At 38.2% G+C, this 21,345-nt stretch overlaps 7 protein-coding genes across 19 annotated transcripts in view; 5 read left to right on the forward strand and 2 right to left on the reverse strand.

The window, feature by feature from the left end:
* Flo2 (flotillin-2) overlaps positions 1–18,947 on the reverse strand; it is a 126,944-nt gene extending 107,997 nt beyond the window's left edge. For 4 of the 13 annotated variants that reach the window (XM_020956544.2, XM_086835251.1, XM_020956542.2 and 1 more), the window contains exons 1-2: positions 18,829–18,947; positions 16,548–16,708 (exon numbers count right to left, since the gene is read on the reverse strand). In XM_020956544.2, coding sequence (XP_020812203.1) covers positions 16,548–16,596 — 49 coding nt within the window. In that variant the 5' untranslated portion in view covers positions 16,597–16,708; positions 18,829–18,947. Of the gene's footprint in view, positions 1–16,547; positions 16,709–18,549 lie in introns of all 13 variants that reach the window. The other 9 variants (XM_086835264.1, XM_086835254.1, XM_020956543.2 and 6 more) reach the window with 5 other exon arrangements.
* On the forward strand, positions 237–2,806 carry LOC110187066 (glucose dehydrogenase [FAD, quinone]). Its single transcript, XM_020956455.2, has one exon. It carries the CDS (start codon positions 237–239, stop codon positions 2,097–2,099), a length of 1,863 nt encoding a protein of 620 aa, XP_020812114.1. The 3' UTR covers positions 2,100–2,806.
* On the forward strand, positions 3,068–9,034 carry LOC110187129 (glucose dehydrogenase [FAD, quinone]). Its single transcript, XM_086835223.1, has one exon. The coding sequence runs from the start codon at positions 6,721–6,723 to the stop codon at positions 8,662–8,664; it is 1,944 nt and encodes a 647-aa protein (XP_086691349.1). The 5' UTR covers positions 3,068–6,720; the 3' UTR covers positions 8,665–9,034.
* On the forward strand, positions 11,542–13,749 carry LOC110187149 (glucose dehydrogenase [FAD, quinone]). Its single transcript, XM_020956562.2, has 2 exons — positions 11,542–11,677; positions 11,737–13,749. The coding sequence occupies exons 1-2, from the start codon at positions 11,545–11,547 to the stop codon at positions 13,458–13,460; spliced, it is 1,857 nt and encodes a 618-aa protein (XP_020812221.2). The 5' UTR covers positions 11,542–11,544; the 3' UTR covers positions 13,461–13,749.
* Positions 18,948–19,007: 60 nt separating the features above from the next.
* Positions 19,008–19,981, forward strand: LOC110187118 (BLOC-1-related complex subunit 8 homolog). The gene is made up of 2 exons (XM_020956528.2): positions 19,008–19,284; positions 19,346–19,981. Exons 1-2 carry the CDS (start codon positions 19,067–19,069, stop codon positions 19,689–19,691), a joined length of 564 nt encoding a protein of 187 aa, XP_020812187.2. The 5' UTR covers positions 19,008–19,066; the 3' UTR covers positions 19,692–19,981.
* Grx5 (Glutaredoxin 5) lies at positions 19,914–20,906 on the forward strand. The gene is made up of 2 exons (XM_020956520.2): positions 19,914–20,580; positions 20,642–20,906. The coding sequence occupies exons 1-2, from the start codon at positions 20,211–20,213 to the stop codon at positions 20,818–20,820; spliced, it is 549 nt and encodes a 182-aa protein (XP_020812179.2). The 5' UTR covers positions 19,914–20,210; the 3' UTR covers positions 20,821–20,906.
* Positions 20,861–21,302, reverse strand: LOC110187068 (uncharacterized). Its single transcript, XM_020956457.2, has one exon. It carries the CDS (start codon positions 21,300–21,302, stop codon positions 20,922–20,924), a length of 381 nt encoding a protein of 126 aa, XP_020812116.2. The 3' UTR covers positions 20,861–20,921.
* Positions 21,303–21,345: the final 43 nt, after the last annotated feature.

Raw genomic sequence — 21,345 nt, forward strand, 5'->3', positions numbered from 1 at the left:
TGGAGCCGAATGCCGAACGTCGAAACAAAAAAAAAAAAAACTTCGGCTTCGGCCGAATCCGGGGGCTGAATTTAATATTAAATTGAACTTGGCCAACGCATTTGTCAGCATTTCTAGTTCCGAAACCGATTGGGCAACACGCACGCGATCGCGTTCAAGTTACACCAAAACTTCCAAAGAATCTCGTATCGATCGAGTAGATTTTTTTTCTGGTGACTCAAAGTGAAGAAGTGATAATGGGCACTTGTCGAAAATCCGTATTAATTGCGGCTGTGTGCCTAATCTTTTGGACCTGTGCCGGCTTGGCCCAGGAGAACAATGTCCTCTTTGAGACTATCAATTTCCTGCGACGCGGTCAAGCGGATCTCGAGTTGGAGAACTTTGACAATAATCTGGTTATGGATTCGGAATATGATTTCATAGTTGTGGGAGCTGGCACAGCGGGTTGTGCCCTCGCTGCCCGTCTCTCGGAGAATCCCCAGTGGCGTGTACTCCTCCTGGAGGCCGGCGGACCCGAACGCTTGGTCATGGATGTCCCCATTGTGGCACATTTCCTGCAGTTGGGTGAAATGAATTGGAAGTATAGGACACAACCGTCGGATCATGCCTGTCTGGCCATGAATAACAATAGATGCAATTGGCCACGCGGGAAGGTAGTTGGTGGCAGTTCTGTGCTCAACTATATGATGTATACCCGTGGCAATCGTCGGGATTATGATCGCTGGGAGGAGCTGGGCAATCCGGGTTGGAGTTTCAAGGATGTCCTGCCATATTTCAAGAAATACGAAGGTAGCAGTGTACCCGATGCCGAGGAGGATTATGTGGGTCGCAATGGTCCCGTCAAAGTGAGCTATGTGAATTGGCGTTCCAAGATTGCCGAAGCCTTTGTGGATGCCGCCCAGCAGGATGGTCTCAAGTACAGAGATTATAATGGTAGAATCCAAAATGGAGTGGCTTTCCTGCATACCACCACTAGGAATTCAACCAGATGGAGCTCCAATCGTGCCTATTTGTATCCCCTGAAGGGTAAACGTAGCAATTTGCATGTAAAGAAACATGCTTTGGTCACCAAAGTTCTAATTGATCCACAGACCAAGACTGCCTATGGCATTATGGTTCAAACAGATGGAAGGATGCACAAGATTTTGGCCAGAAAAGAGGTCATTGTTTCCGCAGGAGCTATCAATACACCACAATTGTTAATGTTATCAGGTGTGGGTCCCGCCAAACATCTCAGAGAGGTGGGAATTAAACCAATTGCTGATCTAGCCGTGGGTTATAATCTTCAGGATCACACGGCACCGGCGGTTACCTTCACCACAAATGCCACTTCTTTGAAGTTTGAGGATTTCGCTGATCCCACTTTGATCAATAGATTTAATAGAATGGAGGGTCCCTATGGCTCACCCGGTGGCTGTGAGGCAATTGCTTTCTGGGATTTGGATCATGAACGCGATGAGGATGGTTGGCCAGATATTGAGCTGTTCTTGGTCGGTGGATCCATGTCCTCCAATCCGGCTATATCCCGAGCCTTTGGTTTAAAGAAGAGCATTTACGATTCCCTGTTTGCTGAGATTGAGGACAAGTCACTCAATGCCTTTATGATCTTCCCCATGATCTTGAGACCCAAGAGTCGCGGTCGAATTATGTTAAAGAGCAGTGATCCCTTCAAATATCCCTTGATTCATGCCAATTACTTTGCTCATCCCTATGATGTGGACATCTCAGTTCGAGGACTTTTGAAGGCCATTAGTTTGATGAATCAACGTGGCATGGAGGCCATTAATGCCAAATTGTGGGAACGTAAGATTCCCACTTGCAAGCAGCATCCCTACAAGAGTTGGGCCTATTGGGCCTGTTATGTTCGTCACTTTACCTTCACCATTTATCATTATTCTGGAACCGCAAAAATGGGTCCCAAATCGGATCGAGCTGCTGTGGTCGATGCCCGTTTAAGGGTTCATGGCATCAAGAATCTTCGCGTGGCTGATGCCAGCATTATGCCAGAGATTATGTCGGGACATCCCAATGGTCCAGTGTTTATGATTGCCGAAAAGGCAGCGGATATGATCAAACAGGATCATGGTTTTATACAATAGTAGTAGTAGTACCTAGTATATATATTATAGTCCCTCCCTCTCAGTCCAAAGTCAGGTGTGTGTGTGGCCCCCACCTCTGTGTAATTAATCCCATAAATATGGGGCCCACGTTGCTAGGTTAAGGCTGCTGTGCTCGGCATTCGAAAAATTGTTGTTCTATTTTGTTGTTTTCTGTACCTTTTTTTTTGCATTAACTTTTAATTCTGTCTTGCCTGAACTGATTCTACATTAAGTCTAGAGACGTAAGACTATATATATAAATGTTAAAATAAATCGCAATAAGTTTTGTATATAAATTGTACATCAAACTGTTTTCTAAATGGGAGATTTTCTCTGGGTTTCCCGCTGACTTTTATTACAAAATATTAAAGTGCGAGAAAGTGGTAAAAATCTTAGTTATTTATATAATTTGTGGTATGTATGCATAGTTTGGTTTATTCAAATATTTATAGTGATTTCTTGTTCATATATTCTTATATGTTTTTGTAATATAAGGAAAAAAATAACTCCTTTAGTAAAATTCTTTTTATTATCATTCAGGTTTCTTTCAAATTATTTAGTTTTCTCCTTTTTTACATTAAAAATCTCCTTAAAATCCTATTGTTAGTAGAACAACTAGCTAATTTTCCTTAGTTTTTATATAAAATCACACCTCAAAAATTAATTTCAAACTCAAAAACTTGGCGTTAATTTGTTAAATCTAATCAACATGACATTGACATTGAATTTCATCGACTTTTTCAGCTCTGGCAATTTTCATGCTAATCAATTTGTGGCATCGTAATCAAAAAATCCGTGAAATCCATGAATTTGACCGCTTGTTTGACGATTTTTTTTGTTTTCTTGTTTCTTTTCGCTTTGTTTTGATTTATTAGACGCCTTTGTTTCCACTCTTGTCTATCTTTTTGCTTCTTTTGGCTATTTTTTTATTGTTGCGGAAATGATTTTTTGGCTTACTCTCGTTTTTTTTTTGTTTTCTGTCTGTTTTTTAACGATACAAAAGGCGGTGTGAATATTTAGCTGCTGTTTGTCTCAAAATTTCTGTTAGTCTTTGGTTTAACGTTGATCTTTGCATTCAAGTTGCTTCGATTTGACCTTAGAATTATTTATGTATATGGATTGGGTATAAATCTGTCGAAAATTGAGAATAACTGCGGGAGTAGAAGAGCTGAGCTAAGCCCAAGGGTAGACTATAAGCCAAATTCAGTTTAGTTTTTGTATGAAAAGCTTAAAGCTTGGCTTGAAGCTCGAAAATGAGATACTTTTAACCGGTTTCCAAGCCGGCATTCTTAAAAGATTCTTATTTCAATTATACTATATACAAGCTTTTATATAGAAATATATTTGAGAAAGCTAAAGTCATGGAAATCTTCGAAAAACAAACAATTGCATGGAAATTCACATTGTTTAATTAGGTTTCAATTTATTCTATTTATTTATTATAGAAAAACTTCCATCTAACACGTCGACATACACAAGAAAGTGATTGTAGGGAACATGTTGAGCAACACTTATTGTTGCCGGCAACATACTGGAATATATTCATTGTTGCTGGCAACATATCGAATGTTGCACACGAATTTATATATTAAAATTTCAATTTATGTCAGATAAATGCAATTTTGTTCGATATTTTATGATATTTTCTATTAAAAATTTGTCTATATCAAATTTTATGATATTTTCTATATTATATTTTTAGAATATCTGGAAAAACAGATACATTTTAGCAATAAACAACAACTTTAAGGTCTCCTAACTCTCAGGTTTTTAAACTTATTGTGCTTAAACGTTCGAAAAAATAAATATTATCATCTTTCTGTAGAAATTTAGATCTTTAGTTTTGTTTTTATTGAAGTTGATTGATTATTCAGACTCCGAGATTTACTGCAAATCTCTTAAACAACATGTATATTTAACAAGTAAAAACTCGTATAAAAACCGCTTACCCTTTACCATATCCCTTTAATTTTTTTAACAAGAGAACAAGTTACAATGGTTTCCTTTTTTGCCAGACTTTTCATTAACACAAAATTGAAATATTCATGAATTTAGAGGGCGGATTTCAGTTGCTAAATAAAAATAAAAAAAAAGAAGGCGAACAAACACAAAAGGAAACAAATTGTGAATGCAATTGCCATGACCAAAACATGACCCATCCTTCAGTTGTAAAGGGAAATCCTGTGAACTGCATCAATATGCTTTTGGGGGGTTGATTCCGTTGCAATAATAGGAGGCCACCCCTTTTTATATCCTTTCTTAATTTTCTCATCTCATGTCAGTTTTTTTTGCGGGGGAGACTGGACGCAAAGTCGTTTAATCCGCTTTGGTTTTGTTCTGTACTTTGGTCACTATGGGGTTGCTCTTGGTATATATTAACCCTCAAGTGCCCGCTTCTAGTACTTCAGTCTTCAATCTCCAATCTCCAAAGATTCACCAGAAAAAAGCAAAAAAAAATAAAATAATAATAAACAAGTTGCCCAACCATCCAAGTGCCATTGAACCAAGCTCGGGTTTAGATGCAAAAACCAAGACTGAGGCTGAGGCTAAGACAGGGACAGAGATGTGGCCAGAATACTTGTAAAAAGAGATGGGAGATGTCAGGGAAAAATAAACGAAAGAGAGAGAGAACACAGAACAAGCTGAAAGCTAAAAAAATTAGCAAGGGGCAATAAAAATTCTGAGGCAATCACAGCCAGTTTTAGCCCTACAAAACCCGGCCAAACAAAGTCATCCAACTCATTGGTTTCAAGACAGGTGCACAGAGAGAAAAGGTTATAGCGCTAATCCGTAGTATTTTCTTATAAAATTGTATCATTTTCTACTTGGAAAAATCGTTAGTTATAGCCTAAAGATTACGCCTTATGCCCCTTAAAAGAAAAACAATGACATTATAATCAAATATCATTGCAATTTTAATTTTTAAATGATTTTAAGATTTGATATTCTTTATATCATTTGAATTAAAGTTTTTATATTTTTAGCCTTGAGTTTTAAGATCTATAAAGTTATGTATGGTAAGGTTAAATCTTTAACAAGATTTAACTAATTTATATTGACTTCATTGGCATATCAATATTTTCTGTAAGTGTACAGAGAAAGGCAGAGAAAGAAGAGAAAGAGGAAAAGAGAAAGAAAGGGATAGGAAGAAAGATCAGCCAGGGAGAACCAAACCGGCATTAAGATGATCCACAGTGTCACGAAATTCATTAAAATCCAAAATTCAATAACACTTTGGTCTAAAGAAATTACCGAAAATACGAAATTAACATTTAAAACATCCCTTTTAAAACATTCAATAATACTAATGAGATAATAAACTCAATTTTACTAGAAATTGGTTAAATATCTTTTTGCAGGGTATTTAAATTTTAGTCAGAGGCTTACAACTAAATGAAGAAATCATTTCCGACCCTATAAACTATATATATTCTTGATCAGCATCAACAGCCAAATCGATCTAGCTATCTTAGGCAGAAAAAAAAATTTTAACATTTTTTTTTTTAATTTTACATCATCAAAATTGTCAAAAATATATCAAAAATTTTAAATTTTTTACATTTTAAACTGAGTATGCAGAATTATTATTTTACTTAAAACTAACACGGGACTGCTTTCCGATTTAAAATTAATGCATTTTTAGCTTAGTTATGGTATTTTAAAACTTAAGTTAAACCATAAATTTAGTATATATAATATAAATAAGTATCGGCTCAAATAATGATATTATAGTTTCAGTCAGAAGCTTAAAAGAAAGTGAAGGAATCGTTTAAGACCCTATAAACTATATATATTCTTGATCAGCATTAACAGACAAATCTTTCTAGCTATGTCCGACAAAAATATTTTTTTTTTCTAAATTTTGAAAATTTTTAAAGGTTAAAATTGTCATAAATTGATCAAAAATTTTAATTTTTTTACATTTTAAGCCGAGTATGCAGATTTATTAACCTCATAAAAACTAACTTAGGGCCGCTTTCCGATTTGAAATTAATGCATTTTTGGCCGAGTTATCATATATTTAAGATTAAGCTTAACCAAAAATTTTCACAAAAAATATAAATAGATATGGGCTCAGAGAATAGTATTATAATTTTAGTCAGAAGCCTGAAACTGAGTGAAGGAGTCATTTCCGACCCCATATATTATATAATTTCTTGATCAGCATCAACAGGCGAATCGATTTAGCCATGTTCGAGAGAAAAAAAAAATTACAATTTTTTTTTTATTTTTTTCCCCCAAAATTTGATATCATTAAAATTGACAAAAATGTGAATTTTTTTACATTTTAAACTGAGTATGCAGATTTATTAACCTCTTAAAAACTAACTTTGGGGCGCTTTCTGACTTAAAATTAATGCATTTTTGGCTTAGTTATGAGATTTTTAAATTTTGGATTTGTCGTTAAGAAATTGTCATATAAAAATATCGATTTATATCGCTAAGCCATAGTATCCTTGAATATCCCTATATTATATTATCATTTAATTTCAATTATTAAGACACAAAAGCCTGGCTATATATACACCTTTTGCACCACGGTTCAGTGGCATCGTCAGAGATCCAACTTGGTGTGAAGCTGCGTTGCCGCAGAGTTCAGTTACCGTCCATAAACGCAACCATGAAGAAGGTGTTTCTGCTCTTCCGGCTTCTGTTTCTGCTTCTGCTGATCCCGATCTTACCTGGATTAAGACTGGACAGCTCGAATAAGCAAAATCTGGATGTATTAAGACAACTTGGCCTAGGAAATATTGTCAATTTACCCTTGTATAGCGATGGTGAGGTGGTTTTTAAGCATTATATCATATTATATTATGTATTTTATAACAATTTTCCATTGTTTTTGGCAGCACCCCTATCGCATTATGATTTCATAGTGGTTGGAGCTGGCTCTGCGGGTTGCACTTTGGCCTCCCGCCTCACGGAGAATCCCAAATGGAGTGTCCTCCTGATCGAGGCCGGTGGTGTGGAGAATTTAATCCATCAGGTGCCTGTGCTGGCGGCACATCTCCAGAGCACAGCCTCAAATTGGAATTATCGATCGACACCGCAGCGTAATGCCTGCTTCGGGATGCACGAGAAGAAGTGTGCTTTGCCCAAGGGCAAGGTCCTTGGAGGAACCAGTTCCATCAATTATATGATCTATAATCGTGGCAATCGTCGGGAATATGATGGCTGGGCGGCAGCAGGTAATCCTGGCTGGAGTTACAAGGATGTTTTGCCCTATTTCCTCCGCGCAGAGAATGCCCAACTCAAGGGCTTCGAACACTCGCCATATCATAATCACAGTGGACCCCTAAGTGTGGAGGATGTGCGTCATAGGACGCGAATTGCCCATGCCTATATCAGGGGTGCCCAGGAGGCAGGACACTCCCGGGTGGATTACAATGGAGAGACGCAACTGGGCGTTAATTATGTCCAGGCCACCACCCAAAAGGGCAGACGGCATAGTGCTTTTCGTGCCTATATACAACCGATTCGGGCAAGTCGCAAGAATTTGCATATAGTCACCTTGGCAAGGGTAACCCGTATCCTCATCGACACTCCCACCAAGACCGCCTATGGCGCGGAGTTCACCCATCAGGGACGAGTCTTTCGGGTGAAAGCCCGCAAGGAGGTGATCCTCTCGGCGGGAGCCTTTAACTCCCCTCAGTTGCTAATGCTGTCGGGTATTGGTCCAGAGGATAACCTTAAGGCTATAGGGATTCCCATAGTCAAGACTTTGCCCGTGGGACGAAAGATGTACGATCACATGTGCCACTTTGGACCCACTTTTGTCACAAATACCACGGGTCAAACCCTCTTCAGTGCCAGCATAGGACCACCGGTGGTCAGTGAATTTCTGCTGGGCAGATCCGATACCTTCCTCTCGAGCATTGGCGGTGTGGAAACACTCACCTTTATCAAGGTGCCTTCGGCCAAGACGGCCCCGGGATTGCCCGATATCGAATTAATCCAAGTGGCCGGAAGTTTGGCCAGTGATGAGGGCACTGCCCTTGCCCAGGGAGCCAACTTCAAGGCAGAGATCTATGAGAAGATGTACAAGGAGTTGGCACTCCAGAAACGGGATCACTTTAGCTTTTTGATCATGGATTTTAATCCTGCTTCCGTGGGACGCCTTTGGCTGCATAATCGCAATCCTTTGGAGTGGCCACGCATTGATCCCAAATATTTCTCTGTGCCGGCGGATATTGAGCACTTGCTGGATGGAATTAAGGAGGCTTTGAGGATCTCCAAAATGCCAGCCATGCAGGCCATTGGAACCAGGCTTCTGGACAAACCAGTGCCGGGCTGTGAGGGTCACAAATTCGCATCGGATGATTACTGGCGATGTTCGATTCGAACGTTATCCTATACTCTGCATCACCAGGTGGCCACCTGTCGCATGGGACCGGAAAGTGATCCCACCAGCGTGGTTAATCATCAGCTTAAGGTTCATGGCATGAGGAGACTTCGTGTGGTGGACACTAGCATAATTCCACGACCATCCACCGGACACACCAATGCGGCAGCGATTATGATCGGGGAAAAGGCAGCGGATATGATACAATCCGAATGGAGTTGATTTTTCAACAGAGATCATCTTGGATACCGAATTAACTCGAATGATTCATGTAAATGGGTCAATAAAATGCAAAACGAAAGTTGGAACCAAGGGAATGGGTACACTGGAACACTTGGGAGAAGCTATCGCCACTCAAAACTGGTTCAGAAGTGTTTTCTAAAAGCCAGATACGAGAGCAAATAAATATATATATTTAGTTATTGATTTAATTAACATTAGGCTCCATTCTTTTTTTTCTAGGCTTATAAATTCAATAAAATACATATTCATATATTTTTTAAAAAGTATAAGAGAGAAAAATATGGTTATATTAAGGAATGATGTTATTTTGAAAATATATTCAAAGGGTATATATTTATACTCTTAAAGGGTATTATATTTGTAGTCAGAAGCTCAAAAGAAGGTGAAGGAGTCATTTCCGACCCTATAAACTATATATATTCTTGATCAGCATCAACAGGCGAATCTTTCTAGCTATCTCCGAGCAAAAAAATATTTTTTCAGAAATTTCCCATTTTTTGAAAAAATGGAAAGGGGTTACATCATGAAAATTTGCAAAAATCTGCCAAAAATTCACATTTTAAATGGAGTATGCAGTTTGTTACCCTGCTAAAAATTAACATACGGCCGCTTTCCGAATTGAAATTCACGCTGTTTTGGCTGAGTTATGAGTTTTTTAAGCATTGATATAAAAGGTTATCCAGCATTTCTTTGAGTGTACCTTAGCTTATGGGGTCTCGAGAACATTTCGGGTCAATCCCAACCAGATCACGTCATGACCTAGCTTAATATTACTTCGCACCGATCCGAATCTGCGAATCTGAGGCAGTGCAAACGGGTTTCCTTCCCACGAAAGCAACACTTTGGATCAAGTTCAATGCTCGGCACTCAAAAAAATGAAGAGCGCTGGGAGTGTTGAGTGTATATATATATTTAAATATATAATTATTTATATTTATATACGGTACAGGTATACGTAATACCTATACAGATCGAGATTCGAGTGCACTCCCAGTGGACGCGGAGCACGCGCCAAAAGTTAAACGAACTCGAACACTTGACAAAAAAAAAAGAGTGAGAATCTTGTCTGTCTCCCTTCACATTTGGACAAACCAGGAAATGTGGTATTAGCATTGGATTGATACCCTGTAACTTTGACATTTTCCAAAATTAATTGAAAGCATTTAGCAAGATCAAAATCGTATCGGCTAATCGGTATTTTGTTTTACATCAAGGAGAAATAATTGCTAATGAGTTATATCATTATTTATACATCAGTATTATTAAAGGAGAGAATATTTGTATTACTCTTATCTATATCCAAGTTATAGTGTCTAAAAAATAGAACAAAAAAACTAATGATTTCAGGCATCTCTTCTTTGCTCCCATTTTCATTAATTTCTTAACTGCTAATTGGTGCTAGATTAAGCTGAAATTTTGTTTTTAAGTTCTTCAACCGGTTTAAAGTTTCTTGGTTTCTTAATTCTTTTAGCCGTTAGTTTGTTGATTTTCCTCAGGTTTTTTTTTTTTTTGTTGTTATTTGTTTATTCGCTCTTTGGGCTTTGCCTTGCTTAATGGCCCATTTCATTCTCCTATTTGCTAGTCCATTTGGTTCTTTGGCTTCTCAGTTGGTTATAAACTTTAACGATTTTCCGCGTGTCGACGCTTAATTTCATTCATTGCTTTATTTCTTCCTGGGGGCCACGGGAGTTGGCATTTCAATTCATTCATAAAACCATTATTATTCGATTGGGTTATGAGCATTTTGAGGTCTCTATGATATTTTCATCAACAATTTACTGAATTTTTGAAGTTGAATCAAATTTTCTATTATATTTTGGATGTTTTATAAATCAAAAAGAAATCTCTGGATTTATTCTAAGTAAGTAAAAAGTATTTTAGATAGTAGATCGTTGATTTAATTCCAGTAAATAGTAGATGTAATGTGTTTTCTATATCTTATCTGTATTAAAATTATTCTGTTATCGATAATTAATATGTAATTAAAGTTTTATATATATAAAGGAATATGGTATCGATAAAAATATCCCATTTTTTAAGTTAAATACAACTTCCTATTTTTTTTGGATATTTTATCAATCAAAAAGAAATCTCTGGATTTATTGTAAGAAAATGTTGACCTAATTCCAGTAAATGGAAGTTGTGATATGTTTTTTATGTTTTATTTATATTAAAATTATTCTGTTAGCGATAATTAATATGTATTTAAAGTTTTATATATATAAAGAAACAATATATAGTCGATATTGTATTGATATAAATATTTTTGTAGTTATATTAAGCTTTTTTCTTAATACCCAATTTAATATATTTTTGAATAAGCCTGTATTTAGAAAAATTTAGTTTTCTATAAACATTTAAATATTGAAACGATTGTATAAGGCATTTTATCGATAAATATAATATTATGGATATTTAATTTTGTAGAAAAAGTGAAACTATCGACAACTCTTCGATATTTTCTACATTTCCCATCGAATTTCTCCAAACTAAAATCAAACTCTAAATCGATTCCCCAAACTCCCTTTTGAAAGAATTGCAGGGTATGTGGTTTTTTTTATGGTGGTTTTTGGGCGGCGTCGGTGGCGCTGCCGTTGGATTAACAGCCACAGAAGCAACAACAAAAGACACCGTGTTTGGAGCTCATTGTGCAGGTGCAAATGTATCTGTGTTTTGTATGTGTATGCGGTATTATGGCATTATGGCCCGCCACCTGAGTCATCCCCGTCTCCAGTCCAGTTCTGTCCAGGAGCCAAGCTAATGCCATGGCTTAAAAGCAACTCCCCCAGCGATGGGTCTCTCATTTGCCCAGCATTAGCAGGTGCAAATGCCACTCCACGTTCCACATTTAAGATCTCAATGAACCAACTTCTGTCAATTGTATTGTTATTTATCCTAAATGGAGCCCGGGCAGATGTCAATCGGTTGCTATTGGAGCAGCTTAACCAGGTGGGATTGGTCAATCTTTTAGATCAAGCAACGCGTCCAAATGGTGAGTGATCTCAATAATTGAATAATTGAAGAAAGTATATATCTAAACTTATATTGCAGTACCCAGGGATCTAACCAATTATGATTTTATTGTAATTGGTGCCGGTGCCGCTGGCTGTACCTTGGCTGCCCGTCTCTCGGAGAATCCCCAATGGAAGGTGGCCTTGCTGGAGGCTGGTGGTGTGGAGAATATAGCCCATTCGACACCTGTCCTGGCTGGTTATCTTCAACAGACATCCTCCAATTGGGGCTACAAATCGGTGCCGCAGAAACTCTCCTGCCTGGGCATGAACAATCAGGAGTGTGCCCTGCCCAGGGGTAAGGTTTTAGGAGGCACTAGTTCCATCAATTATATGATCTATAATCGTGGCAATCGAAGGGATTTTGATGGCTGGTCAGAGGCTGGTAATCCTGGTTGGAGCTACAACGAAGTCCTGCCCTATTGCCTGCGCAGCGAGAATGCCCAGCTTCAGGGGCTGGAAAATTCGCCATATCATAATCACAGTGGTCCCTTGAGTGTGGAATATGTACGCTTCCGGTCTCAACTGGTGGATGCCTTTGTGGAGGCCTCTGTGGAGTCAGGATTACCACGCACCGATTACAATGGAGAATCACAATTTGGTGTTTCATATGTCCAGGCCACGACCCTTAATGGACGACGACATTCGGCCTATTCGGCGTACATAAAACCGGTGAGAGATCTGCGTTCCAATTTGCACATCTTTACCTATACCCGAGTGACCCGCATCCTCATCGATGATGCCACCAAATCTGCCTACGGTGTGGAGTTTCATTACAAGAACAAACCCTACACTTTCAAGGCTCGAAAGGAGGTGATCCTCTCGGCAGGAGCCTTTAACTCGCCACAATTACTAATCTTGTCAGGAATTGGACCAGAAGATAATCTAAAGGCCATTGGAATTCCGATAGTTAAAGAGCTACCAGTGGGTCGTCGTCTCTACGATCACATGTGTCATTTTGGACCCACTATTGTTACAAATACCACGGGTCAAACCACATTCACCTCCAGGGTCACACCCACTGAGGTTCTGTCTTATCTTCTAGCTGGAAGTCCTGCCACCAGATTGAGCTCCATTGGTGGAGTGGAGGCATTAGCTTTCCTCAAAACACCACGGTCTACTTTGCCCAAGGATTGGCCAGATATTGAACTTATTATGGTCACTGGGAGCCTGGCCAGTGACGAGGGCACAGGCCTCAAGTTGGGTGCCAATTTCAAGGATGAGATCTATGACAGGATGTACAGAGAATTGGCACAGGCGCAGCAGGATCACTTTACGCTGCTGGTCATGCAATTTCATCCCGAGTCTGTGGGTCGCCTTTGGCTAAGGGATCGTAATCCTCTCGGCTGGCCCAAGATTGACCCGAAGTATTTTGTGGCCGAGGAAGATGTGGAGTATCTATTGGATGGCATTAAGGCCAGTTTGCGGATCATGGAGATGCCAGCGCTGCAAAGGATCGGGGCAAGATTGCTCCAGAGACCTACGCCGGGCTGTGAGGGTCATAAATTCGCCTCGGATGATTACTGGCGATGTTCGATTCGAACGTTATCCTATACGTTGCATCACCAGGTGGGCACCTGTCGCATGGGACCGGAAAGTGATCCCACCAGCGTGGTTAATCATCAGCTAAAGGTTCATGGCATGAGGAGACTTCGTGTGGTGGACACTAGCATTATTCCAGTGCCACCCACCGCCCACACCAATGCGGCGGCCTTTATGATTGGGGAGAAGGCTTCGGATATGATACGATCCGAATGGAGTTGATTTTCAGACCAATAACCAATGAAATTAGTCAATAAAAAGCAAGTAGAATAATAATTTAATACTTGATTCGACATTCCTTTTTTTTTGTTAATTAAGAAGAATTAATTGAGACATTACACACGCCTCGAGGTGACTTAAAGCTTTCATGATTAAATCTTTTCATGTATATTATATTTTAACACCCCTTTTATTGCTCGTTTTTAAGTGTGCAATTTTAATTGGAGAGTGTTTGTATTAACTCTTTTTTTTGGGTATTTTTCGTTTAATTTAAAGCAATTTATAAATAAATATAAACACTTTGGTCTAAGCTATAATTCATATTCAGTTATCGATATCCAGTGTAAATATCAAAGTAAATTTCCTTGTAGCTTTTAGGTTATCGAAATTCCCATAAATTTCCTTGATGCTCAAAGATCAAATATAAATTCCCTGTAGAGTTTTTCCTGATTTCCTGTGTAAATTTCCCAGTAAATTTCCTTATAGCTCTTGCGTTATAGAAATTTGTCTAAATTTTCCTTGATGCTCTAAGATCAAATATAAATTCCCTGTAGATTTTTCCCTGATTTCCCTGGTGAGCTAAACTTATCGATATTGATTAATTAATATTATATAAGCTCCCAGGATTAGGGATTAACGATAAATATAATAGGTACTATTAATTTCACTTCGATAAATTCCCTTTAGCTTAAGATATTATTCACATTCAGTTATCGATATCCTGTGTAAATTTCTCAGTAAAATTCCTTGTAGCTTTTGGGTTATCGAAATTCCCATAAATTTCCTTGATGCTCAAAAATCAAATATAAATTCTCTGTAGATTTTTCCCTGATTTCCCTAATTAACTAAACTTATCGATATTAATTAATTAATATCCTTTAAGCTCCCAGGCTTAAGGATTATCGATTTGCCGTGTAAATCTATTATTTCATTATATCCTTTTTGAGGGAAATGGCAGAAAAAGTGAAAAGCAAAACTCTTCTATTGTTTGCCTTGGAGAGTTAATTAAATGAAATTACCTTAACGACTCCGTGCAAGTTGCATTTTAAGCTTACAACTGGGTTTTAGGCCTTGAGTTTGGGTTTTGGGTTTTGGATTTGGTGGTGACGACCGTTGGGCTATTAGGGGATGGGGCTGGGGGGCACCCCTAGGGGTTGGCCAGAGTGCATTAACCCATGCCCGCACAACCGCACAACGCGAGGGTTGAAAACTGAAGTTTGGCCCAGGCCCAGGCCCAGGCCCAAAGCACACACAGGAAAAAACCCAACTGGAGACGTAGGCAAAAATGGCAACAAGCTTCAGAGGACAACGCATCAGCAGGGGGTGGTTTGCCAGGATGCTGGGGGTTGGATGGTTGGAGAAAGGAGAAAAGAGAAAGAAGAACGAAGGTGGGTGCATACAAGTGGTTATCACTGTCCGCGTTCCCCTCTTCTACTCCCCCCCACTTTTGGTTGCGGAAAATTCAATATGCATCAGGGAGTTTTCTATGTGCGTTCCTCTTTTTCCGTGTTTAGCGTTCTGGGTGTCGCCGGAGGAAGCTGTCATTCAGTGTCGGCCCCAGGGATACGCAATGGATAGCACAAAGGCTACACAGGAAAAAAAAGTTATAGAGAACACTACTACAAAATTATATATAACGAATTCGTGAGAGATGAATTAAAAAACAGAAAAGAAGCTGGGTTCAGCAATACAAAGTTTATATACCCTTGCAGTTTGCAATTAAATTAAAGGATCGTATCGGAAATCAATTAAACCCGAGCTTAAAATATCAGCATTCTTTGAACCGATATTTTTCTATGGCAAATTTGTAAGACCTATTAATGTTTAAAAAACTCATAACTTAGCAAAAAATGCATTAAATTCAATTCGGAAAGCTGTTCTATATTAGTTTTAAGTAGGTTAATAAAACTGCATATCCATTTAACAAATTTTAAAAATATAAATTTTTATAAATTTTTTAAAACTTTATCAATGTAAAAAAAAAAAAATAAATTTTTTTAAAAATTTGTTTTTGCCGGAGATAGCTAAAAAGATTCCCCTGTTGATGCTGATCAAGAATATATATAATTTATAGGGTCGCAAATGACTCCTTCACCTTCTTTTGAGCTTCTGACTGAAGGCCCATTACCATTTTTGAACCGATATTAACAATATTTTTATAGGAAATTTTTTGACAAATCAAAATTTAAAAATCTCATAGCTAAGCCAAAAACGCATTAATTTCAATTCGGAATGCAGTCCTATGTTAGTTTTTATTAGGTAGATAAATCTGCAAATTCAGTTAAAAACTTTTAAATTTTAAAATTTTTATAAATTTTTTTAAATTTTAACGTTGTAACCCCTTATAAAATTTTGGAAAATTTTTAAAAATTTTGTTAGTATCCCAAACACGTCTAGATCGATTCGCCTGTTAATGCTGATCAAGAATATATATGCTTTATAGGGTCGGAAATGACTCCTTCACTTTGTACCAAGCTTCTGAATATAATTATAATACCCTGGAAGGGTAATATTATTTCCAGTATACAAGCACAAAAATATTTCTACAGAATGATTTTTTGAATTAAAAAGGTTTGATAACCTTTAAAGATTTGTTTCTTACAAGTTAACACCCTTTGCAAAGGCTTTGAAAATGTAAAAATAAATAATTTGCGAAGTCAACTCCGCCCAATTCAATCAGACAACCAAATAAATACAAAATATACGCAATAAAATAAATGTATAAAAATATACAGGTCTTGCCTTAAATGTGTTTTAAAGTATAAATATATTACTAAATTTAGAGTGCAATATATATATATATATATATTGTATTTAAGTGAGAGATTTATTCCTTGATATATATTATTTCGTTCAGTGCTGAATGCTTAGCAATCACAGATCAAAGGGAAGTCAGGGAAATGTCGCCAACCCTGGCTGAATTCGCAATGTCCTGTCAACAATGCGGTTGCCTAATTGCACCATTTCAAAATCAGTCAACAGGCGTTTCCAACAACAACAACAAAAAGGGTAAGAGAGGGAGGGGAAGTGGGGGAAAAACGTAAGCCTACGTAAATGATGAAAATGTAACCCTTTTGACAAAATGCTCACCTGAAACAATTAACGCCTCATTGGGACCGGTCGTGTGAATGTTGCCCATGGTTGAGGTTCTCAGCTCCTGCTGCTTCCTTTATTTTATTTATTTATTTCGTTATATTTCGGGTTACTCCTTTTCCTTTTTAATTTGGCCAAAAGCTTAGCTGGAAAAAGTTCTGCAGCAGAAAAACAAACAGAAAGCGCGCACACACGGGGGATATTTTAATTAGCACACAGTAAAAAAATAATTCAAGCTATTCTATTATAATAATAATTATTATTATCGATTTCAGGCTGGAAATGTTAAGGCCACAGAGAAAATATATATTAATTATTCAAGAGATTCTTGGCTCGAATTTTAATAGAGTTTAGAAAGGGAATATAGAAAAATAGATAAACAATAAAAAGTAATTATTAAAAATGGCATTTAATTATTTAATTTAATTTCTTAAAGTTTGTTAAGTTATTCTATTTTCTCTCTCTGTCTCAGCAAATTGAATAGACAGAAGCTTTTAATGGGCTGTGGCCTCAATATTTCGAGTTCTGCCCGAGAGTATGCTATGAATTTATTTTTTATGATTAGCATCAAACACGCGCGCTTTATTTTTGTTATTGGTGTTTCTTTTTTCATTCGTTTTGTATTTTTTTTTTGTTTTAATATCGCTTTTTATTCAAAGCTCTTTGCAGTCTCTAGGGAACAGCAGCAACAACAACATTAACAACAACAGCAATTAAATATAAATAACAACAACGGCGGCAACTTGTTCTGCATATAAGTTGAATCATATAAACATGCCATATATTCTAATGCACTGAGGGAAATTTTTGAGAGTATTCAGATTAAAGTCTGATTGGAAATCCTTTAAAAAGGGTGTCGAAAAAGTATGCTAACAAAAAAATACAGGACAATACGAATTAGGATTTTAAATATTATATTGCCTACTTTTTGAGGCTTTTAAGTTTTCGGGGGCTAATTATATATATTTTTAAAATTAATTTCACAAGTATTATATTTTAAGTATAATATTTTTGGGTTATTTTATGCATGTAAAAAATTCTGTAGATCTTTATGTATATCAAATAATACTTGAAATGCATAAAATAATTAAATTGAAATTAATTTTGTTCATATGATTTTAAATAACTCTTTTAACTAAATTAAAACTTTTAGTATTTTCCCCAAATTTAATGGAAAACTATTTTAACAACAATATTTTTCTCTCCGTGTAGCTGTACATACGTGCGTATGTACTTAAGTATATTAAACCCGATCGAATAAGGAATGTGGGCGCATAGAATTATTGGACACTCGAGAGGCCAACTCGAAAAAGCAGAAATACAATCATAAAGAATTATAAAGCCACTTGACAAATGTAAACTTGGCTCGTGATTCCCTTTTATTACTTTGATTGCAGTGCAAGCGAACGCTAACTCTTTTCACTGCCTGCCTTTATTTTTATCAAAGTTCAAATAAGAACAAACAAGAATATAAAGCTAAAATAAATTGCGAGAAGTATGTAGAGCATGATGGCTAGGGGTGGGGCGGGATGACGTAAGCGGCATGGCCGAAATAGAGAAGAAGAGCGTAGAGGGTGTGCGTATGGAGTAAATGAGAGAGAGAGGGAGAGAGAGACAGCGAGGGAAACAAGAATGCTCCTGCTGCTGTCTTATCAATGAGCTCATCACTTTGCCTTTCGTTCATCGAGCGAAAATCGCGCAAAGGTAACAACAAGAACAACAGTAAAAACAAAAAACCGTAAGAAATGCAAACACGCACAAGCACACGCATACACACACGCACTCTCGAAATTAACCCTTAGCTGGGGACTGGAACTGAGATTCTATTTCGGTGTTCCTCTGATTGGGGTTGCCGCCGAAGTTTGAGGTAAACAAAGTTTGTTATTGCCGCTTTGTTGTTGCTGTACCAATTGGAAGTTGCCTTATTGTTTAACTATTTAACGTCTTTTTTTTATTTAAAACGATCACAACGATGTCCCTCTTGCAACGCTTCACTAACCGCCGGCATTGGAAAGCACAGAAAAAAAAACAGTAAAAAAAACACACATATATATATAAAGAACCGCGCCGGAAAAATCTCCGCGAGCAGCATCCACAGGCTGCAGCTAACAGTTTGTTGTTTCGTTTTTCATCACTCACAGCGCACAGAAACAAAATAAGCACACTAAAATATGGTACATAAAGAGGCGATTTGAACGCGCACTACTTTTAATTGATTTTCGCTTGATTAATCCTTGTATTTTAATTAAAACGCAAATTTTGCCGAAATTTACCGCACCAGAAACTCGCCCACAGCCAGTGTTGCCAGTTAAGCTTACTTCAGTATGACCGTATTGGGTGTTGCCAGAAATACCGCAGGTATGCTGCGGCCTAATTGGAAGAGGGTGTATAAATAATACTAAAAAGTCCAAAATACCAGCAAATCGAGAACGATTTGGTTAAATAAAATACCAAAACTGAAATTCCATTCTATCTATCGATAAGTTGGAACACTGATGTAAACAAAGAAGAGAAAAATGTCTCGGGGCGGAGAATTGGTCTTTAAAACTAAGAAAACCTCCGAAAAGATCTCCGAAAACATACATATTTTCGCAAATGATCCATCGTTGGCCTTTTTCCGTGTCCAGGAACATGTGCGCAAGGTTTCCCCGGCGATATTCGAGAAGCGCGATGAGGTGTTCCAGCTGCAGAACAATCTCCAGGGGCACTGCTACGACATGGAATACGGAATTCAGTAAGTAGTTAATTTAAAAGCTTTCATATCATTACTATTCAGTGTCTTTCTTGTCCCTTAGAGCCCTGCGCACCATTGAAAAGTCGGAGACTGTCTTCGACAACATACAGGAAATGATAAAGGCATCGATTTTCCTGAAGCAACAATTAAAATACGAGGAAAATCGCAAGAAAGTGAAGAAGGAGAGCACCAAATCATCGGTTTACAAGCGTTTCTCTGCCCATCTTGCCTTGGACCTGCCGGAACTGCCCGATTTCGGTGGTGTTATGCGTGAAACTAGCCAACGGATGGAGAACATGATAGGTCCTACTGCGGGAACATCTCGAACAGAGGCCACCACGTCACAGGCCCAGCCACAGGCCAGTAATCCAGGAGAGCTCCAAAGATCCTATACGACGCTACACTAGTTCTAAAATCTAGGTCTTATAAATTGTTATAAATACTGTAACTATAGCTATGTTTTTTAAGACAGAAAACTAATTGTAAAATTATTCAAATGGTATTCTATATACGCTAAATATACCTTTTAATTTATATAAAATAAAGCCCCTAAAAAAAGTCTATTAAATATATTAAAAATTATAAATAGAACTTAATTTTGAAACATTTTCGCCAACGTTAACTTTTCTTTTCATTTTTTACATGTTTGGTAGCTTTATATTAATAAATAAATTATTTCAACATAAAATACAAGAAATAATGACTTTTCTGTCATTTAAAAAGCTTTTTTCTGAGTCCTCTAAACAAAATAAAACTTAATTTTTAAAAATTCAAACAATTCCTCACAAATTTTCCGATTGCCCGATAACTATTGCATATGTCAAGCTATCGATAGACGGCACCTGACCACTTGGCTCTAACAACAGCAACAACAACATTAAATTAGATAATTAAACGAGGAGGAACGATCGACGACCGGTGTGAAAATGAACCGAATTTGCCAGACTCTGTTGCGTCAAAGCTTTGTACGCTCCGCCGTTGGAGTGGCCCAGTCTCAGTTGTCCGGAGGAGTGCGTGCCGCCGCCGTGCCCACTGCTGCTTCCTCCAACACCACACCGCTCATCCTCAGACGCTTCTATGCCGCGGATGCGACTGACAACAATGCCGCCGCCGCCGCTGCCGTGGACAAGGCGACACTGGACAAGCTGGTGCGCACCAACAAGGTGGTCATCTTCATGAAGGGCAACCCACAGGCACCGCGCTGCGGCTTTAGCAATGCAGTTGTGCAAATTCTGCGAATGCATGGTGTCCAGTACGATGCCCACGACGTGCTCCAGAACGAGGCACTGCGACAGGGTACGTATACTATAGATATATATAATTTCGTTTAATTATATACGTATGTTTTCTGTGACAGGCGTTAAGGACTACACCGACTGGCCCACCATTCCACAGGTCTTTATCGACGGCGAATTTGTCGGCGGCTGTGATATCCTGCTGCAGATGCACCAGAGCGGCGACCTCATCGAGGAACTCAAGAAGGTGGGCATTGTCTCCGAGCTGCTAAAGGCGGAAGAGGCCAAGCCCAAGGAGTAGGACTCCCCAAAGATTCAAACCCCTTAAGAGACCTTAAATGTTAGCGACGCAACGTTTTTATTATTAAATGTTTAACTCATAATGTATATGTGATGGAACTGCTAAGTGGAATGCTCCCCGTCGATTCGCTGCAGTATGTTCAGGATTTGGTTGCGTGCCTGCATGGGATCGCTTGCCTCCAAGAGCTCCAGGCATTCGTGGAGGTACTGGGAATTGGTCATATTTACCAGCATCTCCATGAGGCTGTCGGCTATGGAGTGGCGCATCATATCATCTGAGGGCATGGGCGGTTGTGATTGAGACTGGGACTGACTGCCAGTCTTTTGTCCACTTGAAGGCTCTAGGAGCTGGTGCTCCTCAGAGGATGGTAGAAGCTCTTTATGTAGCGTCTCTGCTTCCGCCTTGGCTTCATTTGTTGCTTCCTCCTGCTGATCTTTTCCCTGTTCTGGAGGTTTATTATTAGAATCCTCTTCCATTATCATGCTGTGGCAACAAATCCTTGGACATTTCGTCAATAAACTTGGC

This window comes from Drosophila serrata, unplaced genomic scaffold (assembly GCF_035046125.1).
Source record: "Drosophila serrata isolate PLE 108 unplaced genomic scaffold, ASM3504612v1 contig_36, whole genome shotgun sequence".
Lineage (NCBI taxonomy): Eukaryota > Metazoa > Arthropoda > Insecta > Diptera > Drosophilidae > Drosophila > Drosophila serrata.

Excerpts from the sequence above, each read along its gene's own strand:
- LOC110187066 (XM_020956455.2), top strand. The coding sequence starts at position 237 with ATGGGCACTTGTCGAAAATCCGTATTAATTGCGGCTGTGTGCCTAATC.
- LOC110187129 (XM_086835223.1), top strand. The coding sequence starts at position 6,721 with ATGAAGAAGGTGTTTCTGCTCTTCCGGCTTCTGTTTCTGCTTCTGCTG.
- LOC110187149 (XM_020956562.2), top strand. The coding sequence starts at position 11,545 with ATGAACCAACTTCTGTCAATTGTATTGTTATTTATCCTAAATGGAGCC. Across the intron at positions 11,678-11,736 it reads TCAAGCAACGCGTCCAAATG|TACCCAGGGATCTAACCAAT; the intron begins GTGAGTGATCTC and ends CTTATATTGCAG.
- LOC110187118 (XM_020956528.2), top strand. The coding sequence starts at position 19,067 with ATGTCTCGGGGCGGAGAATTGGTCTTTAAAACTAAGAAAACCTCCGAA. Across the intron at positions 19,285-19,345 it reads GACATGGAATACGGAATTCA|AGCCCTGCGCACCATTGAAA; the intron begins GTAAGTAGTTAA and ends CTTGTCCCTTAG.
- Grx5 (XM_020956520.2), top strand. The coding sequence starts at position 20,211 with ATGAACCGAATTTGCCAGACTCTGTTGCGTCAAAGCTTTGTACGCTCC. Across the intron at positions 20,581-20,641 it reads GAACGAGGCACTGCGACAGG|GCGTTAAGGACTACACCGAC; the intron begins GTACGTATACTA and ends TTTCTGTGACAG.
- LOC110187068 (XM_020956457.2), bottom strand. The coding sequence starts at position 21,302 with ATGATAATGGAAGAGGATTCTAATAATAAACCTCCAGAACAGGGAAAA.